The sequence below is a fragment of the Haemaphysalis longicornis genome, unplaced genomic scaffold, assembly GCF_048455015.1.
Source record: "Haemaphysalis longicornis isolate Haplotype H1 unplaced genomic scaffold, Haemaphysalis longicornis Haplotype H1 scaffold_8, whole genome shotgun sequence".
NCBI lineage: Eukaryota > Metazoa > Arthropoda > Arachnida > Ixodida > Ixodidae > Haemaphysalis > Haemaphysalis longicornis.
The window spans coordinates 194,999,556-195,020,357 of NW_027526445.1; the positions used below are offsets into that span (position 1 = coordinate 194,999,556).

Consider the following 20,802-nt stretch of genomic DNA (forward strand, 5'->3'; position numbering starts at 1 on the left):
AGCACAGCTCTCCAGGAGCCACGCGGCACTGCTCAACCTCGGCCAGTGTAGCTGCACGCTACAGACTCTTTGTGCGTCTAAAAGCATATTAGGCAAATGTAGGTTTGAACCTGTCTTTTTACAAAACGCATAAAAGTCAAAACAACCGCCTAGCTTCGTCTTAGTTCCATGGTTCCGTCAAGCCATGCCGGTTCAATCCAATCCAGTAGCTTGCCTTGTGGGCGTGGCGCGCGTGCATGGCAGACCACGCGTGCACCGAGCCAGTTCGGGCTGCTTGGGTCTTGGTCGCTGCGGGATTCCTGGCGTCGGGCCTATCGCGGTTCGTGCGGGGCTCTCCGGAGGAAGGGGCAGGAGGACAGAACCGCGGCACAGTTCCGCTGCGCCCTCACGGCCTTCGGCTACCCTGCGGTCACGAGGAGGCGCTGTATCCGGCAGGACCTTTGTGAGGGACCTTCGCGCGGGCATCCCGGCGACGAGTCCCTTCTTCGCTTCCTAGCCGCTCTGCCGACTGCCTCTCCAGAGAACCGCTCGCATCTGGGGAGAGCGAGATGGCTTCGGGCCAAGCGGTCGACACCAACGTGATGACCCTGACCCGCTTCGTGCTGGCCGAACAGAGGAAGGTGCCCGGCGCCACGGGCGACCTGACGCAGCTTCTCACCAGCATCCAGTGCGCCATCAAGGGCGTCGCGGCGGCGGTGCGGCGAGCGGGCATCGCCAACCTGTGAGTGGCAAGCACTCCTTCAATTTCATGGTGGCTGCGTAATTCTCACGGCAGTTTCCATATAAAAGCTGGCTGGCCTAACATTTGCTGAATAACACTACGTCCAAACGTAACCTAACATAACATAACCTCACCTAACCCAGCGTAACCTAACCGAAGGCGTCATAACCTACCCAAGTTTAGCCCAACTGCAACAAACCCTATGGTAGTGGCTACCATCCCGGCAACCGTGACAATAAGCGTAATAAATTTCTCACGGCAGTCTCCTCTGATTGGCTAACTCCTCTGATTGGCTAAGCCCGCCACCCGGAGATTCCATGGGAGAAATATTCCCTAGAAACTCTTTGGTCCTGTGGCGTTGACGTATAGCCCTTGCTATTCAACAATAAGGCTCAGGTTCGAGTCAGACATTACGGAAGCTTTTCTAACTTTCCGAATTTTTGCGGTCATCGTTATTTTGCTAATGCTTAGGCCAGTTGAGCCGAGTTTTGCCGTCGCCAGCAATTCTGCCTTCATTTGAGCGCCGTTGCGCCATAGCCTTGGCAGACCATCACGTGACTCTCAGCGCCGAACTCCACCTTCGCTGCCGGCTTGGCGTGTGCGCACTCCGCAGCCTGACCACGTGACCCGCCTCGCGCCTGGCTGATAGGAGCACTGCGCTCGCCTAGTCAGTGCGAGCTTGGCCATGGATGAGAGCGAGTCCCGGCCGTCTTTAAGCTCTGCGCGGGAGCGGCAGACTCAGAGCCGTCGTCGGCATGCGGCGTCTGACCACCCCGAGGATATCGCCAGACGAGCTGCTTCGCTGGAAAGGGCCCGGAATGCCAAGCGCGCGAAGCTAGTGTCGGAGTCTGAGTTAGAGCGGGCCGTTCAGTTTGCTTTGCATATCCAGGGTTAACTGACCTAAGCCGCAGCCATTTTTGCAGCGTAAGCTACACTGGCCGAGGTTGATCAGTTTCGCGTGGACCCTGAAGGGCCGTGCTGCGCAAGCGCGAGCAGCATTGTATTGTATTGAATTGGATTGGATTAAATTGGATTGTATTGGATTGGATTAGAAATTCAATCCAATTGGAGTACGGGTGTGTAGAGAATTTGGTCTGCCCATTTGCCGGTCGGCGCATTCCAGAGGAGTGACCTTCAGAGCTGCGGCAGACGGACTGGCGCCGGCGCGTGCCAAGCTGTGCGCCTCCGTTGCGCAGTAGCCAAGTCTGACACTGCGCCGGAGCCGCTTGGCAGCCGTTTCGCGTGGCTCCTGGAGAGCCGTGCTGCGCATGCGCGAGAAGCAGTGACTGGACCGTACTGGACTGGACTGGATTGGATTGGATTGGATTGCTGAATCTTAGTTCATGCTAGGTATATCCCGGCATAGCCGAGCTAAGGCACTGCTATTTTTTTTTTAATTTCCGATTGGCTGCACATGTTATTGTTCCCCGCCAATGATAACCGCGCATCCCTCGGGCCTTTGGAGTGGCCCAGTAGTTAGGCTGCCGGTTTCGGTTTCGTGGCGTAAAGGCCCCGGGTTCGATTCTCGAGACCTCCCTAACCACATTTTTTTAGGCGCGCCCTCCCAACACCTGCTCGAGGGCTCCTCTCCTCCTCGCCGCGTTTCCTCACACTTCTTGTGCTAGCATTTTCCCCCTCTCCATTTCGCCGAATATGATAATTTTCTGTTAACGCTCCGCACGGGCAGAGCTCAAGCGTAACAGCTCCATTGTTATAAACTTGCGTGGGCTACAAGCCATATCAGTTTTAAAGAGAGGCCTGTCGCATAATTTGAAGCTGAAACCCTGGGTGTGTCGCTGAAACGGCTGTATGCTTTAGAGCAAGCATGAGGTCACCCACAATCAGGGTGACTGAACGTCTGTATCAAACATTTCCTCAGTGCGATAAAATTCGTGCATTGGTGTTTCTCAAAGTTAAGACAATCTTTATTAGTTTTGCGATATCAATTCAGCTGTTTTATTCCATTTCGAACCCTTCAGAAAGCGCAACACTGAAAAAACGCGACGCGAACGAAAGTAACACAGGACGAGCGCTAACGTTTCGACATGCAATTTCACAAACTAGCCCAACTCGCCATTCTGCTGCAGCAGATTATATTCCATTCACACATTGGCCATCTCTACAAATCAAAAAACAAACGCGGCCCTAATAAAATATGATAAATATCCGTTTCTACGCGGTTCCTCAACGCGGTACCAAAGCAAGTGCACGAAAATGAGCCACCCTGCACCAACCTAGTGAGATCGCATTGCTGCACCCATGCAAGAGTCTTATCAGTGTCCTCATAGCACAGTAATTAATTTCCAAGTAATCTCAAGGCTGTGGGGAAACGCGACGTCAAGAGTTGGCGAATACAGTCTGGTGGGCGCAGGTACGGCATGGTGGGCCACACGAACGTTCAGGGCGAGGAGCAGAAGACCCTGGACGTAATAGCCAACGACCTCTTCATCAACCTGCTCAAGGCTTCGTACACCACCTGCCTTTTGATCTCCGAGGAGAACGACACTGTCGTCGAGGTCGAGGCTGACCGCCAGGGCAAGTACATTGTCTGCTTCGATCCGCTGGACGGCTCCTCCAACATCGACTGCCTCGGGGCCATCGGCTCCATCTTCGCCATATTCCGCAAGGTAGTCATTCTCTCCCTCGCGGGTCCCGCACACTTTGAGGTGCCTCGCGAGCATGCTGTTCTTTTTTGTAGACAAGCACAGATAAACCAAGCCCGAAAGATGCACTGCAGACCGGGCGGAACGTTGTCTGCGCGGGATACGCTCTGTATGGGAGCGCGACCATGGTTGTCCTGGGCTTGGGCAAGGGAGTGAACGGATTCATGCTTGACCCTGTGAGTAAGCCTTTGTTCACTTCTCATACTCCGTTCATTTAGTCCTCAGAGGTTCCTTTAGTTGAAGTGAGCTCAAACTGAAACAAAAGTTGTCATATCACAGCTTACGGCCGGCTACGAGAAAACTGCAAGTAAAAAGATTTGTCTGAATTGCACGTACCATGCAGGCAGTAAATTTTATCTGTCGCCAATCGCCAGTGGCTAAGGCTGCAGCCTCTGAGCACATTGCTGTGGGCAGTGCTTTAGGCGGCCTCGGTTGTTTTTGGTATTGAAGTGAGAGCCAAACTCCTTTATGAGATTTCGGAGATCCTCAATATCCCCATTTGGTCACAAGTTAACCCCGGAACCTTACAGCACTACAATTATGTCATAGGTGTACCTTCGATCCGTAAACGCTGGATTTCGTTTTTGAAGTTTTATTTACCTAGTGTTCCAGGCATCAGTGAGCTGCTTATCAACAATTTAACGCCTCCGTTATGGTACATCTTATGAAACAGCCTCTATTTTTAGAACAATGGGAATCTTGAAAACAACAATCTTTGGGTTAATAGAAACGGGCACAACACTCTTTAGGGAATTACGTAGCCTGAATTGTCAAAATGATGGAAGCTCTGTCAGTTCTGTATGCCACACTAACCCCTATTGTACCACCGCGCCACGTCGCAGTCTACTTAGAATCGAGCTAAGCAATAGACCCTAGCGTAACCAAAGCGCAAAGCGTGGTCATGATCACTTGTACGGACAGACATTCGGACACCAGCTGCAATGAATCGTCGTTTTGTGCAAAGTACTGCACGCTTTACACTGCAATACACAATTGCTACCACACCTCCTGTCTGGCCGCGTGGCCTAGTAGTAGCGTATTCGCTTTTGTGAGTACTTTTGAGGTAGTCGGTGGTTCGATCCTTGCTGGTGCTGTTTTTTTTTTTCTTCTGCGACTCCCTCTCAGCAGTTGGTCCTCGGGGAGTATCGGAACGGACCAATCGGGTGGCAGACTAACCGTTCATCCGCTCACATTCAGTCCCCAAGGGGAGTAATGATTGTGACAAAGTCAGTTAGTCCCCCAAAAGACGAACTTGTGGTCCTTTTACACGAAAGTGTTTTTTTTTTTTTCGGGATGCCCAACCATTTGAGTGACGTCATACCTGTCACGGAATTGACGCCAGTACAGCGAAGCAAGAGCCTGTAAAGGGTGCACCCTTGCACAAAGTGTCTTCTTGAGGGGAAGCCACTTTCAGAAATATAGAGCACGAAAAGTTTGTGTTAGGGTTTTATATTTTCGCACGAAAGTGTTTCCTGCCGGGTTACACCAAGATTTCACTGACGTCATATCCCTCGCGGAAATGACGCCAGTACATCTTTGCCGAAGCAACCTGCCAGCAGGACGTCGCTCGATAAGCATACCCTCAAGACTGCCGCCGGCCCGCAAATCATGCTCAGCTGTAGATTTCGCTGCACATTTCACCTTCGCGTTTCACCGATTCCTCTGACAGAGGAATCAACCACATTTTTTTTTGGTAACGTGTTGGTTCGTAACTTTCACTGCGTACCCCACCCATCTTTCTTCTAATAAAGGAACGTGCACTAAATTTAAGCGCAAGCAGGTTGTTCTGCAAGCTTATAATCCGTGCTTCATTTGCGTTGGATTTCGTCGGCTTCAGCCAATCGCAATGAGTCGCCTATAATACGTCATCAATTCAGTCCGGAAAAGTACCTAGGGTGTCACATGCCCATTCTCTGTTTTCCTCATTATACAGATTATTTGACTAGAGTTTGGGTTAAAAGTGGTGTCTTTCTTTCAAAATCAAATCTTTCAAGTGGGTCAAATTTACGTCCCCCTTTGAGGCGGATCGAGAAGCAAAGCGTCTCAAGCGGCAAGGCTGCGCCCACGCGAGGCGGAAGCAACACGTCTCAGACATTCATTTGCGAATTCAAGCTTTCGCATCAACAAACCATAATCTTTCCTGGGTCTATTCTTCCCCCAGTGCTGGAGAACCTGCTTTACGTGTGCATTCTGCGCGTGCGCTCTGTGTTGCCCCCGCTGCACCTCGTGTGTAGAGTCGCGTTTCGCGCGTGCCGCCTGCAGGCCTTGGGCGAATTCATCCTGACGGAGCGTGACATGAAGATCAAGCCTCGTGGCAGCATCTACAGCATCAACGAAGGATATGCCGCTGCATGGGACCCCGCGGTCACCGAGTACGTCCACTCGAAGAAGTTCCCCCAGGTGAGAGCTGCTCTCTCGTTGTATGCGGGCGCGGTAGTCGCTGCCGGACTTCTGGCCAGCCTGTACGACATGCAGTGCTTCCTGCACCAACCCTGCGACAGAGCGATCTCTGTTTCACAATAATAGCGTAAGTGGAGATGATTGCTCGAACGAAATCTTGAAAAACTAGAAAAATAAGAAAAATATAAAATAATTACGGAAAATGGCGAACCGTGTAACGCCCTGCATTTCCGCAATAATGAAGATTTCCCAAACGTTCCAAACGTAATCGTTATAATTACGTAAATGGAGATAATTGGTCGGACGAAATTTTGAAACACTAGAAAAATAAGAAAAATATGAAATGATTACGGGAAATGGCGAAAGAAGCAACTCGAAGAAGCAGCATGAACGAACGAAACGCGCATACTTAAAAACAAGGCGCCCGCGGGTGCGACGTGTGCCCTATCACGTGTTCTGTATCGAATGGCGTGGTTCCTCTCCCCACAGTCACAGCAGAGTGAGTGAACCGTTTCACTCTCGGGTACTAACTCACGGTCGTAAAGAGTCAAAAGAATGCCTGTTCCAGCGGGGGCAAAGTTTTTCTTTTTTTAAGTTGCATACCGAGACACTTACAGTTAAAACGTGGCTCAACAAGGGGTTAGAGGTATTGTGGGGCACGGATTGCACTGTATGTAAGCAACCAGAAACCATTGATCGTGTGTTCATACACTGCTGGATTGCGGTCCACTTCTGAGATGTGCTATATAGCGAACTCTGCATAACGACTTTCCATTAGACCCACACGGAATTCGTTACCTCCCTAGCTAACAAGAGAATGAAGTACCGTACGATTTACTGATGCTCCTGGGCCTCCATAGTATGTGGAGAGCGCGCAAGGCCTGGCTTTATGGCGACGTGAAAGCTAGGCCGGCGAGGCAGGCGTTCCGCGAGTGTGTTGCGCTGTTTATATTGAGGGGATTAAAATTCAAGGCTCGGTACCTGATTGGGCGGCACGTGTAGAACTATTGAAAATGATCAAATAATGTTATAACACAGCCAGCCAGGGCACCCGAATGGTGGCACTGTACGTGTTTTTTTTTTTTTTTTTTTTTATGTTCAACTGCTTAGCGTTGTTGCTTTTGTTATGCCAAAGACCGGCAACATATCCGGATGGCGGCACCGCACGTGTGTCGGTTTGTCTTGCATTGTAATGTTGCTGCTGTGAGTATGTAAAAACTGGCAATAAATTAAGAAAATGGTCGTTGCCGAGAGGGTAAGAGAACTGACACGCCTCGAGATTCGCGATCGCTGCGCCGCCTGCCGCCGCTTCTCCGCGGAGTTTGCGGGATTAGCGCTGCGTGGCTGATAGGTGGTCATGCAGTGTTTTGGTTCTCTTTCGCTTCTCTTTGCCTTTCCGCGCACTAAACAACTTGTTATGGTGACGTCTGTAAGCTAACTGCACGTTTAGGGCACTTAAAAAAAACAGCTGCGTCTTGGTAGAGCGCTCTAACGCCAACAAGAGCTACCCGGGGAGGCGGTTCTGCGCGCTTCTTGGCCGCTCTTGCGGGCGTCGGCGACGGCAGCAGCATATCACCGCTGTCACCTTCGAATACGTCAGCACAAGTGATCGCCTCGTTTAGACCTGATATTGGCACTGTAAGAGGTTGGTTCGTTTTGCAGCGCAAACAAATGCGGCTTTGCTTCGAATATGTACGTCGTAGAAAAATATGTTTCGGGGATGTGATAACCCAATAGCTGACAAAAACTTGTGCCTTTTATGGGAATATAAGCCACGCGAAAATGTTAAGTACACTCAAAGCCTGTGCATTGTCAGATATGTGACCACTTAAGCCTTATAGTAAGAACCAAGGTATATGTAATAAAATCACGGAAAAATGAAAGGTCTGCAAGTCAGAAATAAATAGAATAGTCGTAGGGGAATGAAAAAAAAAATGAGTGCAGCTTCTGAAATGCTAAAGACGTTTGTTTGAGCAAGGTAGTATTCACCAGACCAACTAGATGCGAAATGCACTGATATTTCGCTAGACATGGGGGGGGGGGGGGGGGGGGGGAGGGGGGGAGGACGCTCAACTATCGTTGTTTACAAATGCGGAGCGAAATCAACGAATGGACGTTTTAGTAACCACACACACAAGCTGCGTGTTCACTTTTCGTTTGTTTTTCGCCTTCAACGGACGGCTGGTCACTCGGCGGACGCATTTTTTTGAAGAATACAGCGTTGACAGTTCACAAGCGATACGAGGTGTCGTTGGAAGAGTTGATTGATGGGTTGCAGGGTTTAACGCGCCGACGCAACGGAGACGATGAGGCACGCCGTAGTGGAGGGCTCCGGATTAATTTTGACCACCTGGAGATCCTTAACGTGCGCCGAAATCTCGTACACACGGGCTCGTTGGAAGAGTGTCGTATCTGATAAGGGTCTCGATTTCGGTTTATGCTAGATTCTGCAGTCTCCCTGTGTCATACGATGTTTCGAAGAAGATTTTGGTCAGGGACGCGGATATCTCTATAAGCCCATCTTCGCGGTTCTCGTGGAGGATAAATGTAACAGATGAATATTTGCGAGCGCTCACCTCGGGACAAGACGACACAGCATTAAATTTGTCATCGTGTGCTGACTCCGGAGTGTAATTTTGCATTATCCATCGTACTTCTTTGGTACAATGCTTGTGAAATTTATGCCGCATTGGCTTGTTCATGGTACTAATCAATATCTGATATGTGATATTGGCAGGGGTAACTTGCGTGCTGTCAGGTATGAGTGCTCCGCTGGATTTTGTAAGTGCACAAAGTCGATTTACATCATAGTGTGTATGGCCGCAACATGACCATCGGAGGAAACACTGCTTACGGAGACACTGCAACTAAATTTCAGGGCAGCGTAATTGCAATCAGCTGCATGCAAATGCTGGCTTCGGGACGCCGACCTGTGACACACGCCCGGCGCTGATATAGATCTCACTAAGATCGCGTCATATACGTTTATACTCTCGTGAACACACCACGCTTGCGAACAGAGTGCCTGCTCCACGTTATTCGGTATTTTGAATGCGGACAAACGGTAAATCGCTCTCTTGAACGAGCCCCAAAAGCAACGGCGACATAGGGGAGCGGGCCGGGGACTCCCGCGCCCGCTTTCGAAACGGGCCGCTAGGGGGATTTCAGTGGCGCCCCTACAGGCCGCGCTCGAGGCGTATATTGATTCACCAGACACAGATTCGAATCCTGCCGCTGCCGGTGATTTCTTTTCTTCATACTGTTATACTGAGTTTTGCAAAACGCCTGAATCAACGAATTGCCAAACAGCTTCGATGTTAAAAGACATCTTCCGCGTCTAAAGAGTGGAGCTTAGTAAATTATAAAAGGCTCGATCTTTCAGATTGAGCGAGCTTGTATACGTCTGCACGTCTGCACGGCCCCTTTAAGCGGTTATACCAGGCGGAGCACCTTGTATGTAATCCCCATGCAGTGCCTGTTGTGACGGAAACCGTGCGTGTTCTCAATTTTCCGCAGTCTGGGAAGCCGTACGCTGCCCGCTACACTGGTGCCATGGTTGCCGACGTCCACCGGACGCTCAAGAACGGCGGCATATTCTTGTACCCTGCCACCAAGAGCGCCCCCACCGGGAAGGTAGGACACCTGCGCCTTCAGGGTTGTGGTGTGCGCGAAGGCACTCCTTTGCGTCTGGCATTCCCTCAGGCGCCTATTCCGGGTGTTCGTATAGACCAGTGGTCCTAAAAAGGAGTCCGCGAACCCCTGAAGGGTCCCCTAGGGCATTTCAGGGAACCGTAAAGCCCTCTCCGAACCTCTCCCCCATCCATTTCTCGTGTTTTACAAACCTCTTTCTGGCAATGCAAAAACGGTGGCTTCGCTGCACGACTTTCACGTTTCACTTACATTTCACGTTTCACCGCGTCGCGTAGGTTTTGACGTTGGCTTTTTGCACAGCACTCGAGCTTTGCTAAAAAGCCAGACATACAAGGGGCAGTATATAGGTGTTTCGGTAGCTTTTGGCTGCAAAAGCAACTTTTGTGACAATGTGACATGCCTCACCATGAAAGTCCCACGCAAAAGTCGGGCAACGAATGTGCATGTAGGCGACGTTATCTGCAAGTGAAAATTGTTTGACATTATGACACGAATGAACACAAATCATCGTGAGGTACCTCATCACTCTTACCAGCCCGAAAGGGGGCCCCGGCACACTCACGGTTAAAAACCACTGATAACTTCTGATAAGAGCACGTCATGTTGTTGCCTGTGTTGCACATGCGCAGCTAAATTCTTTCCGTCAACTCCGCCAGTTGCAGTGCCGCTAGCACAGCCTACTGATGCAATGGGTGTGCCAGGGAGGATGTAGTTTTGAAGGTGAATAGGAGGCAGAGAAAAGAGCAAACACTTCTTTCTCGCCATTGTGACCGCGTTTTCTTGTTGGTATGCTTATCTGGAGCGGTCGAGAAGACATGGAAAGATTGAAAAAGCTGTGAAGTCAAAACTGTCGGATAAATTATTTATCTTGTCTGCTGTACACCGAGCACCCACAGTAGACTTCGCTTCTAAGCGCAACCGCATCGGTGGGAAGAAATTTTTGTAGAGTCAGTATCAGAAGCATGGGACCAGGATATGGTTACCTGAGCGGCTTTTATTAAACACCTACCTTTATGAAGGTATGAAGCGCAATACACCGAGTCCCCACAATGCCAGCTCCACAACTTTACACAAATATGAATTGCTAAGAAGACATTTTTTAAGTATAAGTGACCATAGGAAAGCGCTAAGGCCCTGAGCTGTTTTTAAAATATCTCTCTGTAACAGCCATCCTTCCGTAATTGATGAAGCTCATAACTCTAAAGCTATCTGGCAATACAAATAGAAAACAAAACTCCTTCTGCTAGATACACCCGGTCTTAACTGACTTTTCTGCGTGTTGAACATTGTTAAAATAACCAACTTATTGTGTCTAGGGTGCTCTGTACACCAATTTCCTCTAAAGTCGGCCTAACTTCTATGCCCAAATGGGTTGGCCCTAAGGCACTTTCTATGGGCGATGTAAGTGCTTAAAGGAGCCATGAAGAGAAAACACAAGTTTGGTTCATTCAAAAGATTGTCTCGTTAGAATCATACTGACACCACTTTTAACGTAAACTTCGCTCAAATAAGCTACATAATTAGGAAAAACGGTAATGGTCATGCGACCCACCAGCTCATTTCCCGCAACAGAACCTGTGATGTCACATGGGCTAAGCTCTGCGATTGGCGGAGGCTGGCAGAAGCAGACGCAAATTAGGTAGAGCTTACAAACTAGACGAACGAGCGATTTGCGCTTAAATTTAGGGCACATTCTTTACAAAGCAATAGGAATGATGGGACAAACAGTGGAAGTTACGAAAGCACATGTAAACATAGAAATACTGATGCGTTCTGCTGTTCGTACTGCGCACAGCATGCTTTGGTTTAGCTGCACAGCACTATGGGGCTTGGGGTTGTCTCAGACGACACTGGCCGATTGACGCAAGCAACGGTGTCTTACGTGACCATATTTGTCGAGCGAGCACTGTTTCAGGGAACGATTATTTTCTCCCAGAACAAAAACAAGCCAGGTTTAAATGCGGGCAAAAACAAACCAAACGCTTGCCACGGTATGGTGGCGCCATCTAGGTTATGGAACGTCAAGAAACGCGGGAACAAACCAACACCGCTACAGGGTGGAGACAACCTTTGAACGGTCCCGTGCCGCCGCAATTGGGCCAACGGGCTCAACGCGTTATTCTTTTCGTTTCCCACGAGACCTAGCAACGCGAAACAGACAATATGATTCAAACTTCTTCAGTAAACCGCGTTGCGGCGATAATTTTAGCGCGGTTTTGACACAATGACTTGCTTCGGCGGCAAGCGAGCAACCGAACATGGCGGCGCCAGCGTTACGTGTCTCTACCCTGTTTGGCGGATACGTGAATGAAGGTACTCTAGGCTGCAGAGCGGTCGGTTCCCGTTCCCGTGATGTCACTTGGGACCACGAAAACGCACGATTGAGCGGGAAAATCAAAATTTTAACCTAAATTGTTTAATTTCTCAGTGAATAAAGCACCGTTTGTATCCGGACAAGCGCTGGGGGCACTATAAAACACGAAATCTTTCGAATAAAACCAACTTGCATTTTCTCTTCATGGCTCCTTTAAGGCCATTAGGCCCTTCTTTATTGAGTCCACATTACATGTTGCGCATTCTAACACAAGAATCCCACTTACCTACTCGCAGATACCAGGTATTTAGATCGAACCCGCGCCCTCGTGTTCAGTAGCACAACGCCTTAGCCATGCACTGAGCCACCGAATCGGGCAAAGCCTAGATAAATTGAATTTGACAAGCCTTCATCGCGTTCATCATAAGACCACGCATTGCATTTTTTTTTACCGCGGTAGGTGCAGGAACAGCGCGTTGGAGAACCGTGTCGAGCAGAGGCGAGATAAAAGAAAGCACAGTACGAAAGAAACGGTAGGTACCAGCACATGGTGCGCGAGCACTGCGAACGCGGGAGGATTCAACTGAACTGAGAAGTCTGCATTGTATTTATCATAGATGGTTCAAGAGGGAAATGGAAGAGCGGGAGAAATGCAGAGAGGAATGGCCGCACGGGGAAATGTTTGAGATGACTCCATTGGAACGGACGGGGTTAAGCTTGCATGGGTTTATCACGCGCAAATGTGTATGCATTCTGTTTTTTTTATTTTCTCAATCTTTTCCGTAGGTATTTTTTTCTTTTCAACAAATTTACTTGGGCGCCGGTGCCGCTGTTCATTTATTTTAAATCAGAATGCCCGCGATAGCTTGCTGGTGCGCGGGCTTTTCCCCAACTTTGGTTTAGGTTTTCTTTGACCTGCAGCCGCTCTTTTAGCGGGGAGGGCATTCCTGGTCTGGCAACCATGGTAGCCCCGCAAAAAAAAAATGCCGGGAAAATTTGCGGGTACGCCAGCCGAAATGCTACCGAACCGTACCATAGGGCTAGTGAGCACAAAGTGCTCCGTAGTAACGGTGGCAAAAGGCGATCATTTTCGACGGAATTGGCGGATTTTTTAAGGGGGAATCGTTAAAGCGAAGCTTTCTGCGCCTCAGTGGTGCCATCGATCGTTACGCCCAAAACGCAACGCAGGAAAACCCACTTACACAGTGGGTTTCCACAAAGGCTTATCAAGCGACTCAAAATAAAAAAAAAACGCATCCCGTGGTGGGAATCGAAGCCGACGTCTTCCCGGTTGCGCCATTTCGATAGGGTCGAAGAAGTTGGCATTTCGGACTTTGACTGCGATTGCGCGAGAGCAAGCTTCGAGTTTTAACCACTTTTCGCTCAATAAACTTCGGGATGATTAACGGGGCGAGTGCTTCGGGAATGGTCGCTGCATGCAGCTGCGGCTGCTGTACGAGGGCATCCCGATGGCGTTCCTGTGCGAGCGCGCGGGCGGCATGGCGCACACGGGCAAGCAGCCCGTGTTGGACGTGCAGCCGGAGTCCCTGCACTGCCGCTGCCCCATCTTCCTCGGCTCCCGGGACGACGTGGCCGAAGTGGTCGAGCTCTACAAGAAGCACCACCTGGCCTGATCCATCACTGCTGCTGCTGGCATGCTGCGCTAAATTGCGGCCTGCATCTGTGGGCTGTCTCTATTTCTGATTACATTTTCGCACGTTGAGGACTTCGCGAGCTTGTCACTTCCTTTGGCGTTGTCCTTATCTCAGTGGGTAAGGTGTCTTGCGGGGATCAGATGTGGAGCCAATCTGATTCGTTGGTAAAATGCAGTCCAGAAATGTGGTGTTGACGAGTACGTAACAACTACGTTCCGAAATTTGGGGCATGGCCCTTACTTATTAACACGCAGAAACCATTTCTTCTTGCTCGGCTAGCACGCGAGACATTCCGGGCCTTCCGAAGGAGGATTCATTTCTTGCGTGATTGCATTTGATCATCATTAGAAAGGGGGGGGGGGGGGGTGTCCTCTGAGTAAATGAAAGTGTTTTATTCCGGTATACACAAAGATTTTCATGACGTGACGCCATGAAGTGACATTAGTGCAACAAAGCAAGCGGCTTGTAAAGGGTGCACCCCTGCACACAGGGTCTTCTTGTGGGGAAGCAATCTTTAGTTCTAAAGAGAACTTTATACGTAGGGTTCATTTTCGGGTGTTATATTTTAACACGAAAATGTTTTATGCCAGGATATATCAAGATTTCACTGACGTCATATCCATCACAGAAATGACGCCAGAACACCTTTTCCGAAGCGGCCCGACAGCAGGACGTCGCTCGCCAAGCACACCCACAAGACATCCGCCGACCCGCAAATCATGCTGATTTCGCTGCAGATTTCGTTGCACATTTCACTTCCGTGCTTTACCGATTCTTATGAGACAGGAATCAATCGCAGTTTTTCTTCTTTTTTTTTTTGGTACCCACAGCGCCTGTTGTCATTACAGTGGGGTGGGCGGGGGGGGATAACATAAAGAGACAACTAGTTGCATTGATAACCGAAAAAAACATCCGTTCACACAACAATCGTTCACACAAGGAGCGGAAAAAAAAGAAAATGGAAAAAACATATGCGTCATGCTCTTCGAATTTTACAACTCACGGTTGTCAGTCGCAGCGCAAAGCGGTACAGAATATCTGCGAGTTTCAAATGCTATACAAAGAAAAGGCTGCGCCGTTTCCCTCGCTTGCTTTCCACTCAGTTGCTGTCGACAATAAAAGTTAACACAGTGCATCGACAACACGAGCAATAAATTACGAAAAAGTAAAAGTACAACGCTGTCCTACCTTATCAGGATACAACGCAGTTCGAGTGTTTCACACACACGCACATGCACACACACACGCACACAAACACACAAACGCTTTTAGATGCGGAGCATCGCATGCTCGGGGCTGTGTCCCTCCCTCCCTTGTCCGCACTCTACTGCGCATGCGGCCAACCAAAGGATCCACCGCGAGAAAGCTTCGCCTTCAACCACCATCGTCGTTAGACGGAGGGGTGCATGATTTTGCTTTTTTCTGAGTACAGATCACTGCCGCTCATGTGCACTTTATTTAAAAAAAAAAAAAAAAAAACTGGCAACCGGCGCCACCCGCTCGTGCCACGACTACACATTATCTTATTGTTGGATGCATATAGACTGCTTGCGCCATGAAATCACTGCGATGGAAATGAGGAAGGGAAATTCTTTGATTTATTAGCGTTGCCTCAGCAATCAAAGCACCTTTCGGCCCTGAGTCAACGTCAAAATGGCTATGGGAAGGTCACACTTTGAAACTAACTGGCTGTCTGTCGTCAGTGTCCTTCAAGCAACAGGTGATTCGAGCGTGGGGAGAGAAGGAAGACTGACTGTCCGACTGCGGCGGACGTTTTGTTTTGTTGTTTTTCTCCCTTGTTAGCGCGGCTATAAAAGCGCGTCCCTGGGGACACCAAGTAGTCTCATGGGGATGCCGTGATGCCATGATTTTAAAGCGAAGCTTTCTTCGTCTCATTCATGGCGGTTCCGTCATCTAAAACACACTGCAGGTAAGTCAACTTTACACAATGGGATGATATGACGCAAGAAATAACACTTCTCGTATAGAGAACCGAATCTGGGTCCCCCGCAAATATGGAGCCGACGTCTATCCCAATGCGCCATTCCGGCATGATCAATGATGCTTTCGTCTGACTTGCAGGTGGTTTCTACTTCGATCGTTGACGCTTTGAGGTTTGATTGCAGCAGCTTTGACTTCGCACTTCCCCATTTGATTATCGCACGCAAGAAAGCTTTGTGTTTCAACTATCTTCGTCATTAGGTGGACAGACGCAGGATGGACAGAGGGGCGAGCATGAGATGCGTTGCATCTAAAAAAAAAAAGAGTAAACTCCCCAGTTTACTCCCAACTCGCCCCTTTCTCCGACATATCGCACGCAAGAAAGCTTTGTGTTTCAACTATCTTCGTCATTAGGTGGACAGACGCAGGATGGACAGAGGGGCGAGCATGAGATGCGTTGCATCTAAAAAAAAAGAGTAAACTCCCCAGTTTACTCCCAACTCGCCCCTTTTTCCGACATAGTACGCACCCTTCATCACATAGTCCAAGGTAAAGTTGAGAGAAAAGATTATCAGCGTTTTTTTATGTCGCGTAACTCCATGATATACTGAATGTATCATTCTTGCGGGAGGAGATTACCATAGGCTTCATCTCAAAATGCATTCCGAATAGTTGTTGGTAAGTGCTGCAGGGACCCCTTTAAGTGTTTTTTTTATTTCCCCATCACAAGTCCCTATTTTCTTAGCGCTAATTTCGACACCTATTGTACACAAAAACAACTATTCAATGTTAAAAAATATTCACTCTAGATAACAAGTCAAATCAGCTGAATACAGTTGCTAATAAAAATCCAAACCACGTGAAAAAAAAAATTGTGCATGCCTGGTTATTCTTCACGTGTGTAGGGTAATAAACTTGGGTGATTTCACTTTTAAAGCTTTTGATTACATTGCAAATTTCAATGCAGAGAATGGTGTACAGTGGCTGACCAGCACTCGCAATGTTCACTTCAGAGATCCCTTATCACCAGGAGAACTGCTCCACTCTGCGTCATCCCAGTCCTCTTCATTTCCGTTCACAAAAAAAAAGAAAAAGAAAAAGAAAAAAGTATCTGAATCACGTTATCTTCACTGGAAGAGGATGCCAAAAACAGAAAGCTTCTCGATTTTGGTTGACGAGACAGCTACGCATGCATCGCTGCCACCGGATGCCCCGTTCTCAGTCAAAAACTGCGCTCTTGCTGAAGGAGGGAACGAAATCGTCCATTAAAGGCCCTCAAATTTCACCTCAACCAAATTTATTTTGAATGTGTAGTATGGGCCACCAGATCAGCTAGGTCAAGAGTGGTAGCGCCGCGAAAAGCTCCATTAATCAGTCAGAAGCTTTTACGAAAGCTCCGCTGCAGACCTTGCTGCACCTGCCGGCAGATCGCGTCAACAGCCAGGATGCGCACGCCTGTGACACTTCGGCCGACCGGAACTTTTTCCTCTGGCCAGCTACATAGCCGGACAACTGGTTGAGCTCTGCTGTGCATGCTTCACCCATTTGCTTCCCCGTGCACGCGTAGAGCTTGCGCGCAGGCTTGCTCCCGACATGTTTTCTGTCTGGCCGCTCGCTGGTCGGCTGCAACGTCACTTCAATGTAACCTTGTTGACCGCAGCAAAGAGAACAGAGGACGAGGGATACAAGGACGAGCGCTTCAATGGCCGCGCTCTCCTCAGCTTCGGTTTCAAAATCGCCGATTTTTGCTGATCACTTGCGGCGTGTCTATGCGCGTATTTCAGCTGTTATATTTTGTACGTTGCTTTATTTTTAGGCTGACTATACGGAAATAGTGTTTTCAAGAGGTCGAAATTTTGAGTGCAGCTGGCCTTTAAGAGGAGCACCTATTCTGGAACGACAAGAACTCCTACGCCATGATGTTCTCTACCCGAGTTTGTTTCAAATCCCAAATCATCACTTTTGCTTTCCTCCTTTCCACAGCTCATTGGAGTGACCCAAGTTTTATTTTGAGGCGCATACTTAACCCCAAAATTTTGCCTCACAAATTGAACCCTGGGAATACAGACGAGGTCCTCACTATTCGTTGTCCCAACAGAGGTAGCTTATGGTTCATTATTCTGAAGGATTAAGCCAATGATTTCCCGGAACTCTTTTCCCAAGCAAAGGCGCCATTAGTGGCAAATAGCGATCGATTGATTGTGGGGTTTAACACATCGATGCTACACAGGCAATGAGGCGTGCAGGCAATGAGGCGTGCTGCAGTGGAGGGCTATGGATTAATTTTGAACACCTGGGGATCTTTAACGTTCGCCGAAATCTCATACACACGGCCGTTTTTGATTTTTGCCTCATCATAACATTAGCGGCAATTAGAAGCTGGCTAACGTGACTGAAATTCCCAAACGAATAGCCCTCACTTGCCCTTCTCTCCTCTGGCAGGCTTGTCCGTGGACAATAGCCGATGTTCACAGCAGCTTGAGATAGCGAGGGTGATTAAAAAGGTAGATGAATTATAAATGCGTTGAAAAAACTAATTACACACTCTAAAATGCATGCATGAATTGAATGGGCACTGACTCTCAGATTCTGAAGGCACCCAATTTTGTAAACCGACAGCCAAAGTTAGGAACTGAGTCAAGATTTTAGTAGTCAGAGAATAGCCCATCATCTCCTTCTCGCACAAGTGAGGAGCAAATTAAGGAAAACTGCTGTTCTTGCACACGCACGAATACAGCCAAAACCTCTTCAAAGGAGGACGTAAGCCTGAATTTTTGCCGCTTCTGTGGCCTTGCAGCCAGCAATGCCCAAAAGCGGATACACCATGAACAAAAAAAGGTGTGCCCTCTTCTTCCTATACAAAAAAAAACAAACAAAAACAACAAACAGCAAGCTCTGTTCCCTCTTTTGCAGCAGAGGAACAGTCGCGAAGGATGCAACAGTGAACACTTTATTAACCTCACAATGATGTACAATCAACGCAAAGCATTCAGACTAGCACCAGCAACTCGCCGATGTCTCCGCTCATGCAAAGAAGGCAGCAGTACTGTAGAGATTCCTTCGAAAGCAGGCGCAACAGAGGGTTGCAGATTTTAGCGAAATTTCTCCACACCACAAAGCACGCGCTTTAGCTGTGTGCATTTCAAACTGAGTTGCTGAAGCCGCTACAATTCACATTTTAAATTAGGAACCCCTCGTTACAGCCACTTCTGATGGACCCCGTACATTGCATGATGAACTCAAAACAACCTGTGCTGAGCATTGAGGTGAATGAACCTAGTCTTCGGTCATGAAAAGCGAGCAATGTGGTTCTGTACACTGCATGAACAACTTGTCGTTGCACGGTCTTCGAGTGGCTGCTCCCTCCGAGGCACTGACTACAGTCCTATGGTGTACGACCGGCCACATGAGTTGTGGACGGTGCCGGTATCTGGACTGGCTACCAGCCACTCGTACCAGACCTTGCGCGGTGACACACACCGCCAGAAGTGCACCTCCAGCTTGCAGCCTTTGGGCAGACGCATGGGTTCCTGCAAAGGGATCAGGGCACAGGTAGTTCGTTAACGGTAAAAGCTCGTTAATTCAAACTCTGTTAATTTGAACTTACAGTTAATTAGAACCGACTCCCCGGTCTCGGTACAGCCCTGTAAATTTCAACGGGGGAAAACTCCCGATAAATTGAATGCATCGGTTATTCAGAACGGTTCATTCGAACTGGGATCCCCTGGCTTCCATCGCTTCTCGCAGGAGTCAGCCCACAGTGATTACAATGTGTCGCAAGCCAAACCAAATTTACTACCAAATTTACCAAACCCAAGCCAAACCAAATTTACTACAAAACAACAACAAAAAAAAAAACAGCTTATTTCGCTTCCGCAGTGTGCCGCTACTTTTAATTTGATTGCCTCGACCCTGCCATGTAAGTGAACGCATTTTCAAACATAAACAGCGTCATTATTTACAATATCATTTGCCATAGACATCTAAACGAGTCTAGGAGTGGCTTCTTTGTGTTGTGCTCGCGCAGTGTGGCATGATGTCCATTCATTCTAGCCCGCAAATTTGAACCCCGCTTAATTCGAACAATTTTACGGTCCCCTTCGAATTTGAATTAACGAGCTTTTACTGTACTTCCAAAGTTCGTCCACTTTTTACTAACTCAGCCATTAGCAAGGCACCATACCGTTCTGCTGAGGGTGAGCGCACCTCCCACCCAGTCTAGGACCTGTCCACTACTGATGACAACCCCAAGTCATTTATGCGTTACAACAGCTTCATTATCACGGTCAAGCCAAAGGAAAGAAGTTACGAGCCATGCCAATCCACGAGAGGGGATGACCAGGGAAGCTGCATAAAATGCCCACCACACCCACGGTTAGGGAATGTACCAGTATCCGTCTTTCTTGGTCATTCGGTAATGGTAGTGACTATGGCTTTGTGAGTACTCAATAAAACTAGGGAGGAATAGTTTTATAACAGGAGGAAAACATGGGGCTGTCTGCTTCCCTTCCGTGGAAGCCGGTGTATCGACAATAGATGGGAATAGATGTATCGACAATTTTTGCTACTTCGCTGCGAGCTACCTAATTATGAAAGATACATGAAGCCCTGCCTGATGGTTGTCATTGTAGCAGCCAATGGTCATATAATTTACTTACAGAAGGTTTTCATAAAACAAGAGTTACAGTCATTTGTTGATGAGAATTCCCAATATGGTTTTGCCCCAAGTTGTTTTTGACACACAGAACAAAAATGCATGGAACCCCGGCCAATGTCCGTTCCAAACTCAGAACACTTTAGTTTATCAGCATGAATGAACGAAATGCTTTTTTGATGCGTTCTTGAGACTCCAGCAGATGCTAGCATGAGAAAATTCTTGCTACTCAGCAGTCACGCAGTATGCCATGCTTGGGCCCCAGCCCCAAGCTCCTTCTGGGAGGATAACAAACATCCTAGTATGTGCAACAACTGCGCAGTCGCTATCGAAATCATGGGCCATTCGAAACATGATACAGACCCCCGAAGCTCTCTACGGTGAAGAATCAAGGGAGCCAAGGTCGTCTAATGGCTCCATCTTCCTCAAAGAGAGGGTCCTCTGCATTTCCATTGACAGGCCAAAAAAGACACGGAACCCTGCTCACACGCAGCTACGCTGTAAAACGTAAAATTTGGGGAAAACATTGAATTTAGCCGCAAATGGCTTTATATAGCAGGAAGGGTCTTCCCTCGGCAACAGACTGTCCTGAGGATAGTTATAAAGAAAAGGGAGAGGGGGGTAGAAGGGGCTTTAGTGCGTCAGACACGTCATCATGCGATTGAAGCAGCTCTGAAGTGTACTACCTTGACCATAATTTTGTTTAGTTATGAAGTTCATCTTCACAAGGGGTTCCAGGCTCAATTTTAGGGGTTCTGGCTCAGTTGTGTGAACAGGATGCTGTTTTCTTCAATCAACCACGT

General features: G+C 48.4%; 2 protein-coding genes across 2 annotated transcripts in view; one reads left to right on the plus strand and one right to left on the minus strand.

The window, feature by feature from the left end:
• The first annotated feature begins 536 nt into the window (after window positions 1-536).
• Window positions 537-13,393, plus strand: LOC144149357 (fructose-1,6-bisphosphatase 1-like). Its single transcript, XM_077680925.1, has 6 exons — window positions 537-721; window positions 3,093-3,348; window positions 3,420-3,560; window positions 5,647-5,784; window positions 9,301-9,417; window positions 13,192-13,393. Exons 1-6 carry the CDS (start codon window positions 549-551, stop codon window positions 13,381-13,383), a joined length of 1,017 nt encoding a protein of 338 aa, XP_077537051.1. The 5' UTR covers window positions 537-548; the 3' UTR covers window positions 13,384-13,393.
• A 4,884-nt stretch (window positions 13,394-18,277) lies between these two features.
• LOC144149964 (protein arginine N-methyltransferase 5-like) overlaps window positions 18,278-20,802 on the minus strand; it is a 58,042-nt gene continuing 55,517 nt past the window's right edge. Inside the window, exon 17 of the mRNA XM_077681718.1 lies at window positions 18,278-18,875. Coding sequence (XP_077537844.1) covers window positions 18,723-18,875 — 153 coding nt within the window. The 3' untranslated portion in view covers window positions 18,278-18,722. The remainder of the gene's footprint in view (window positions 18,876-20,802) is intronic.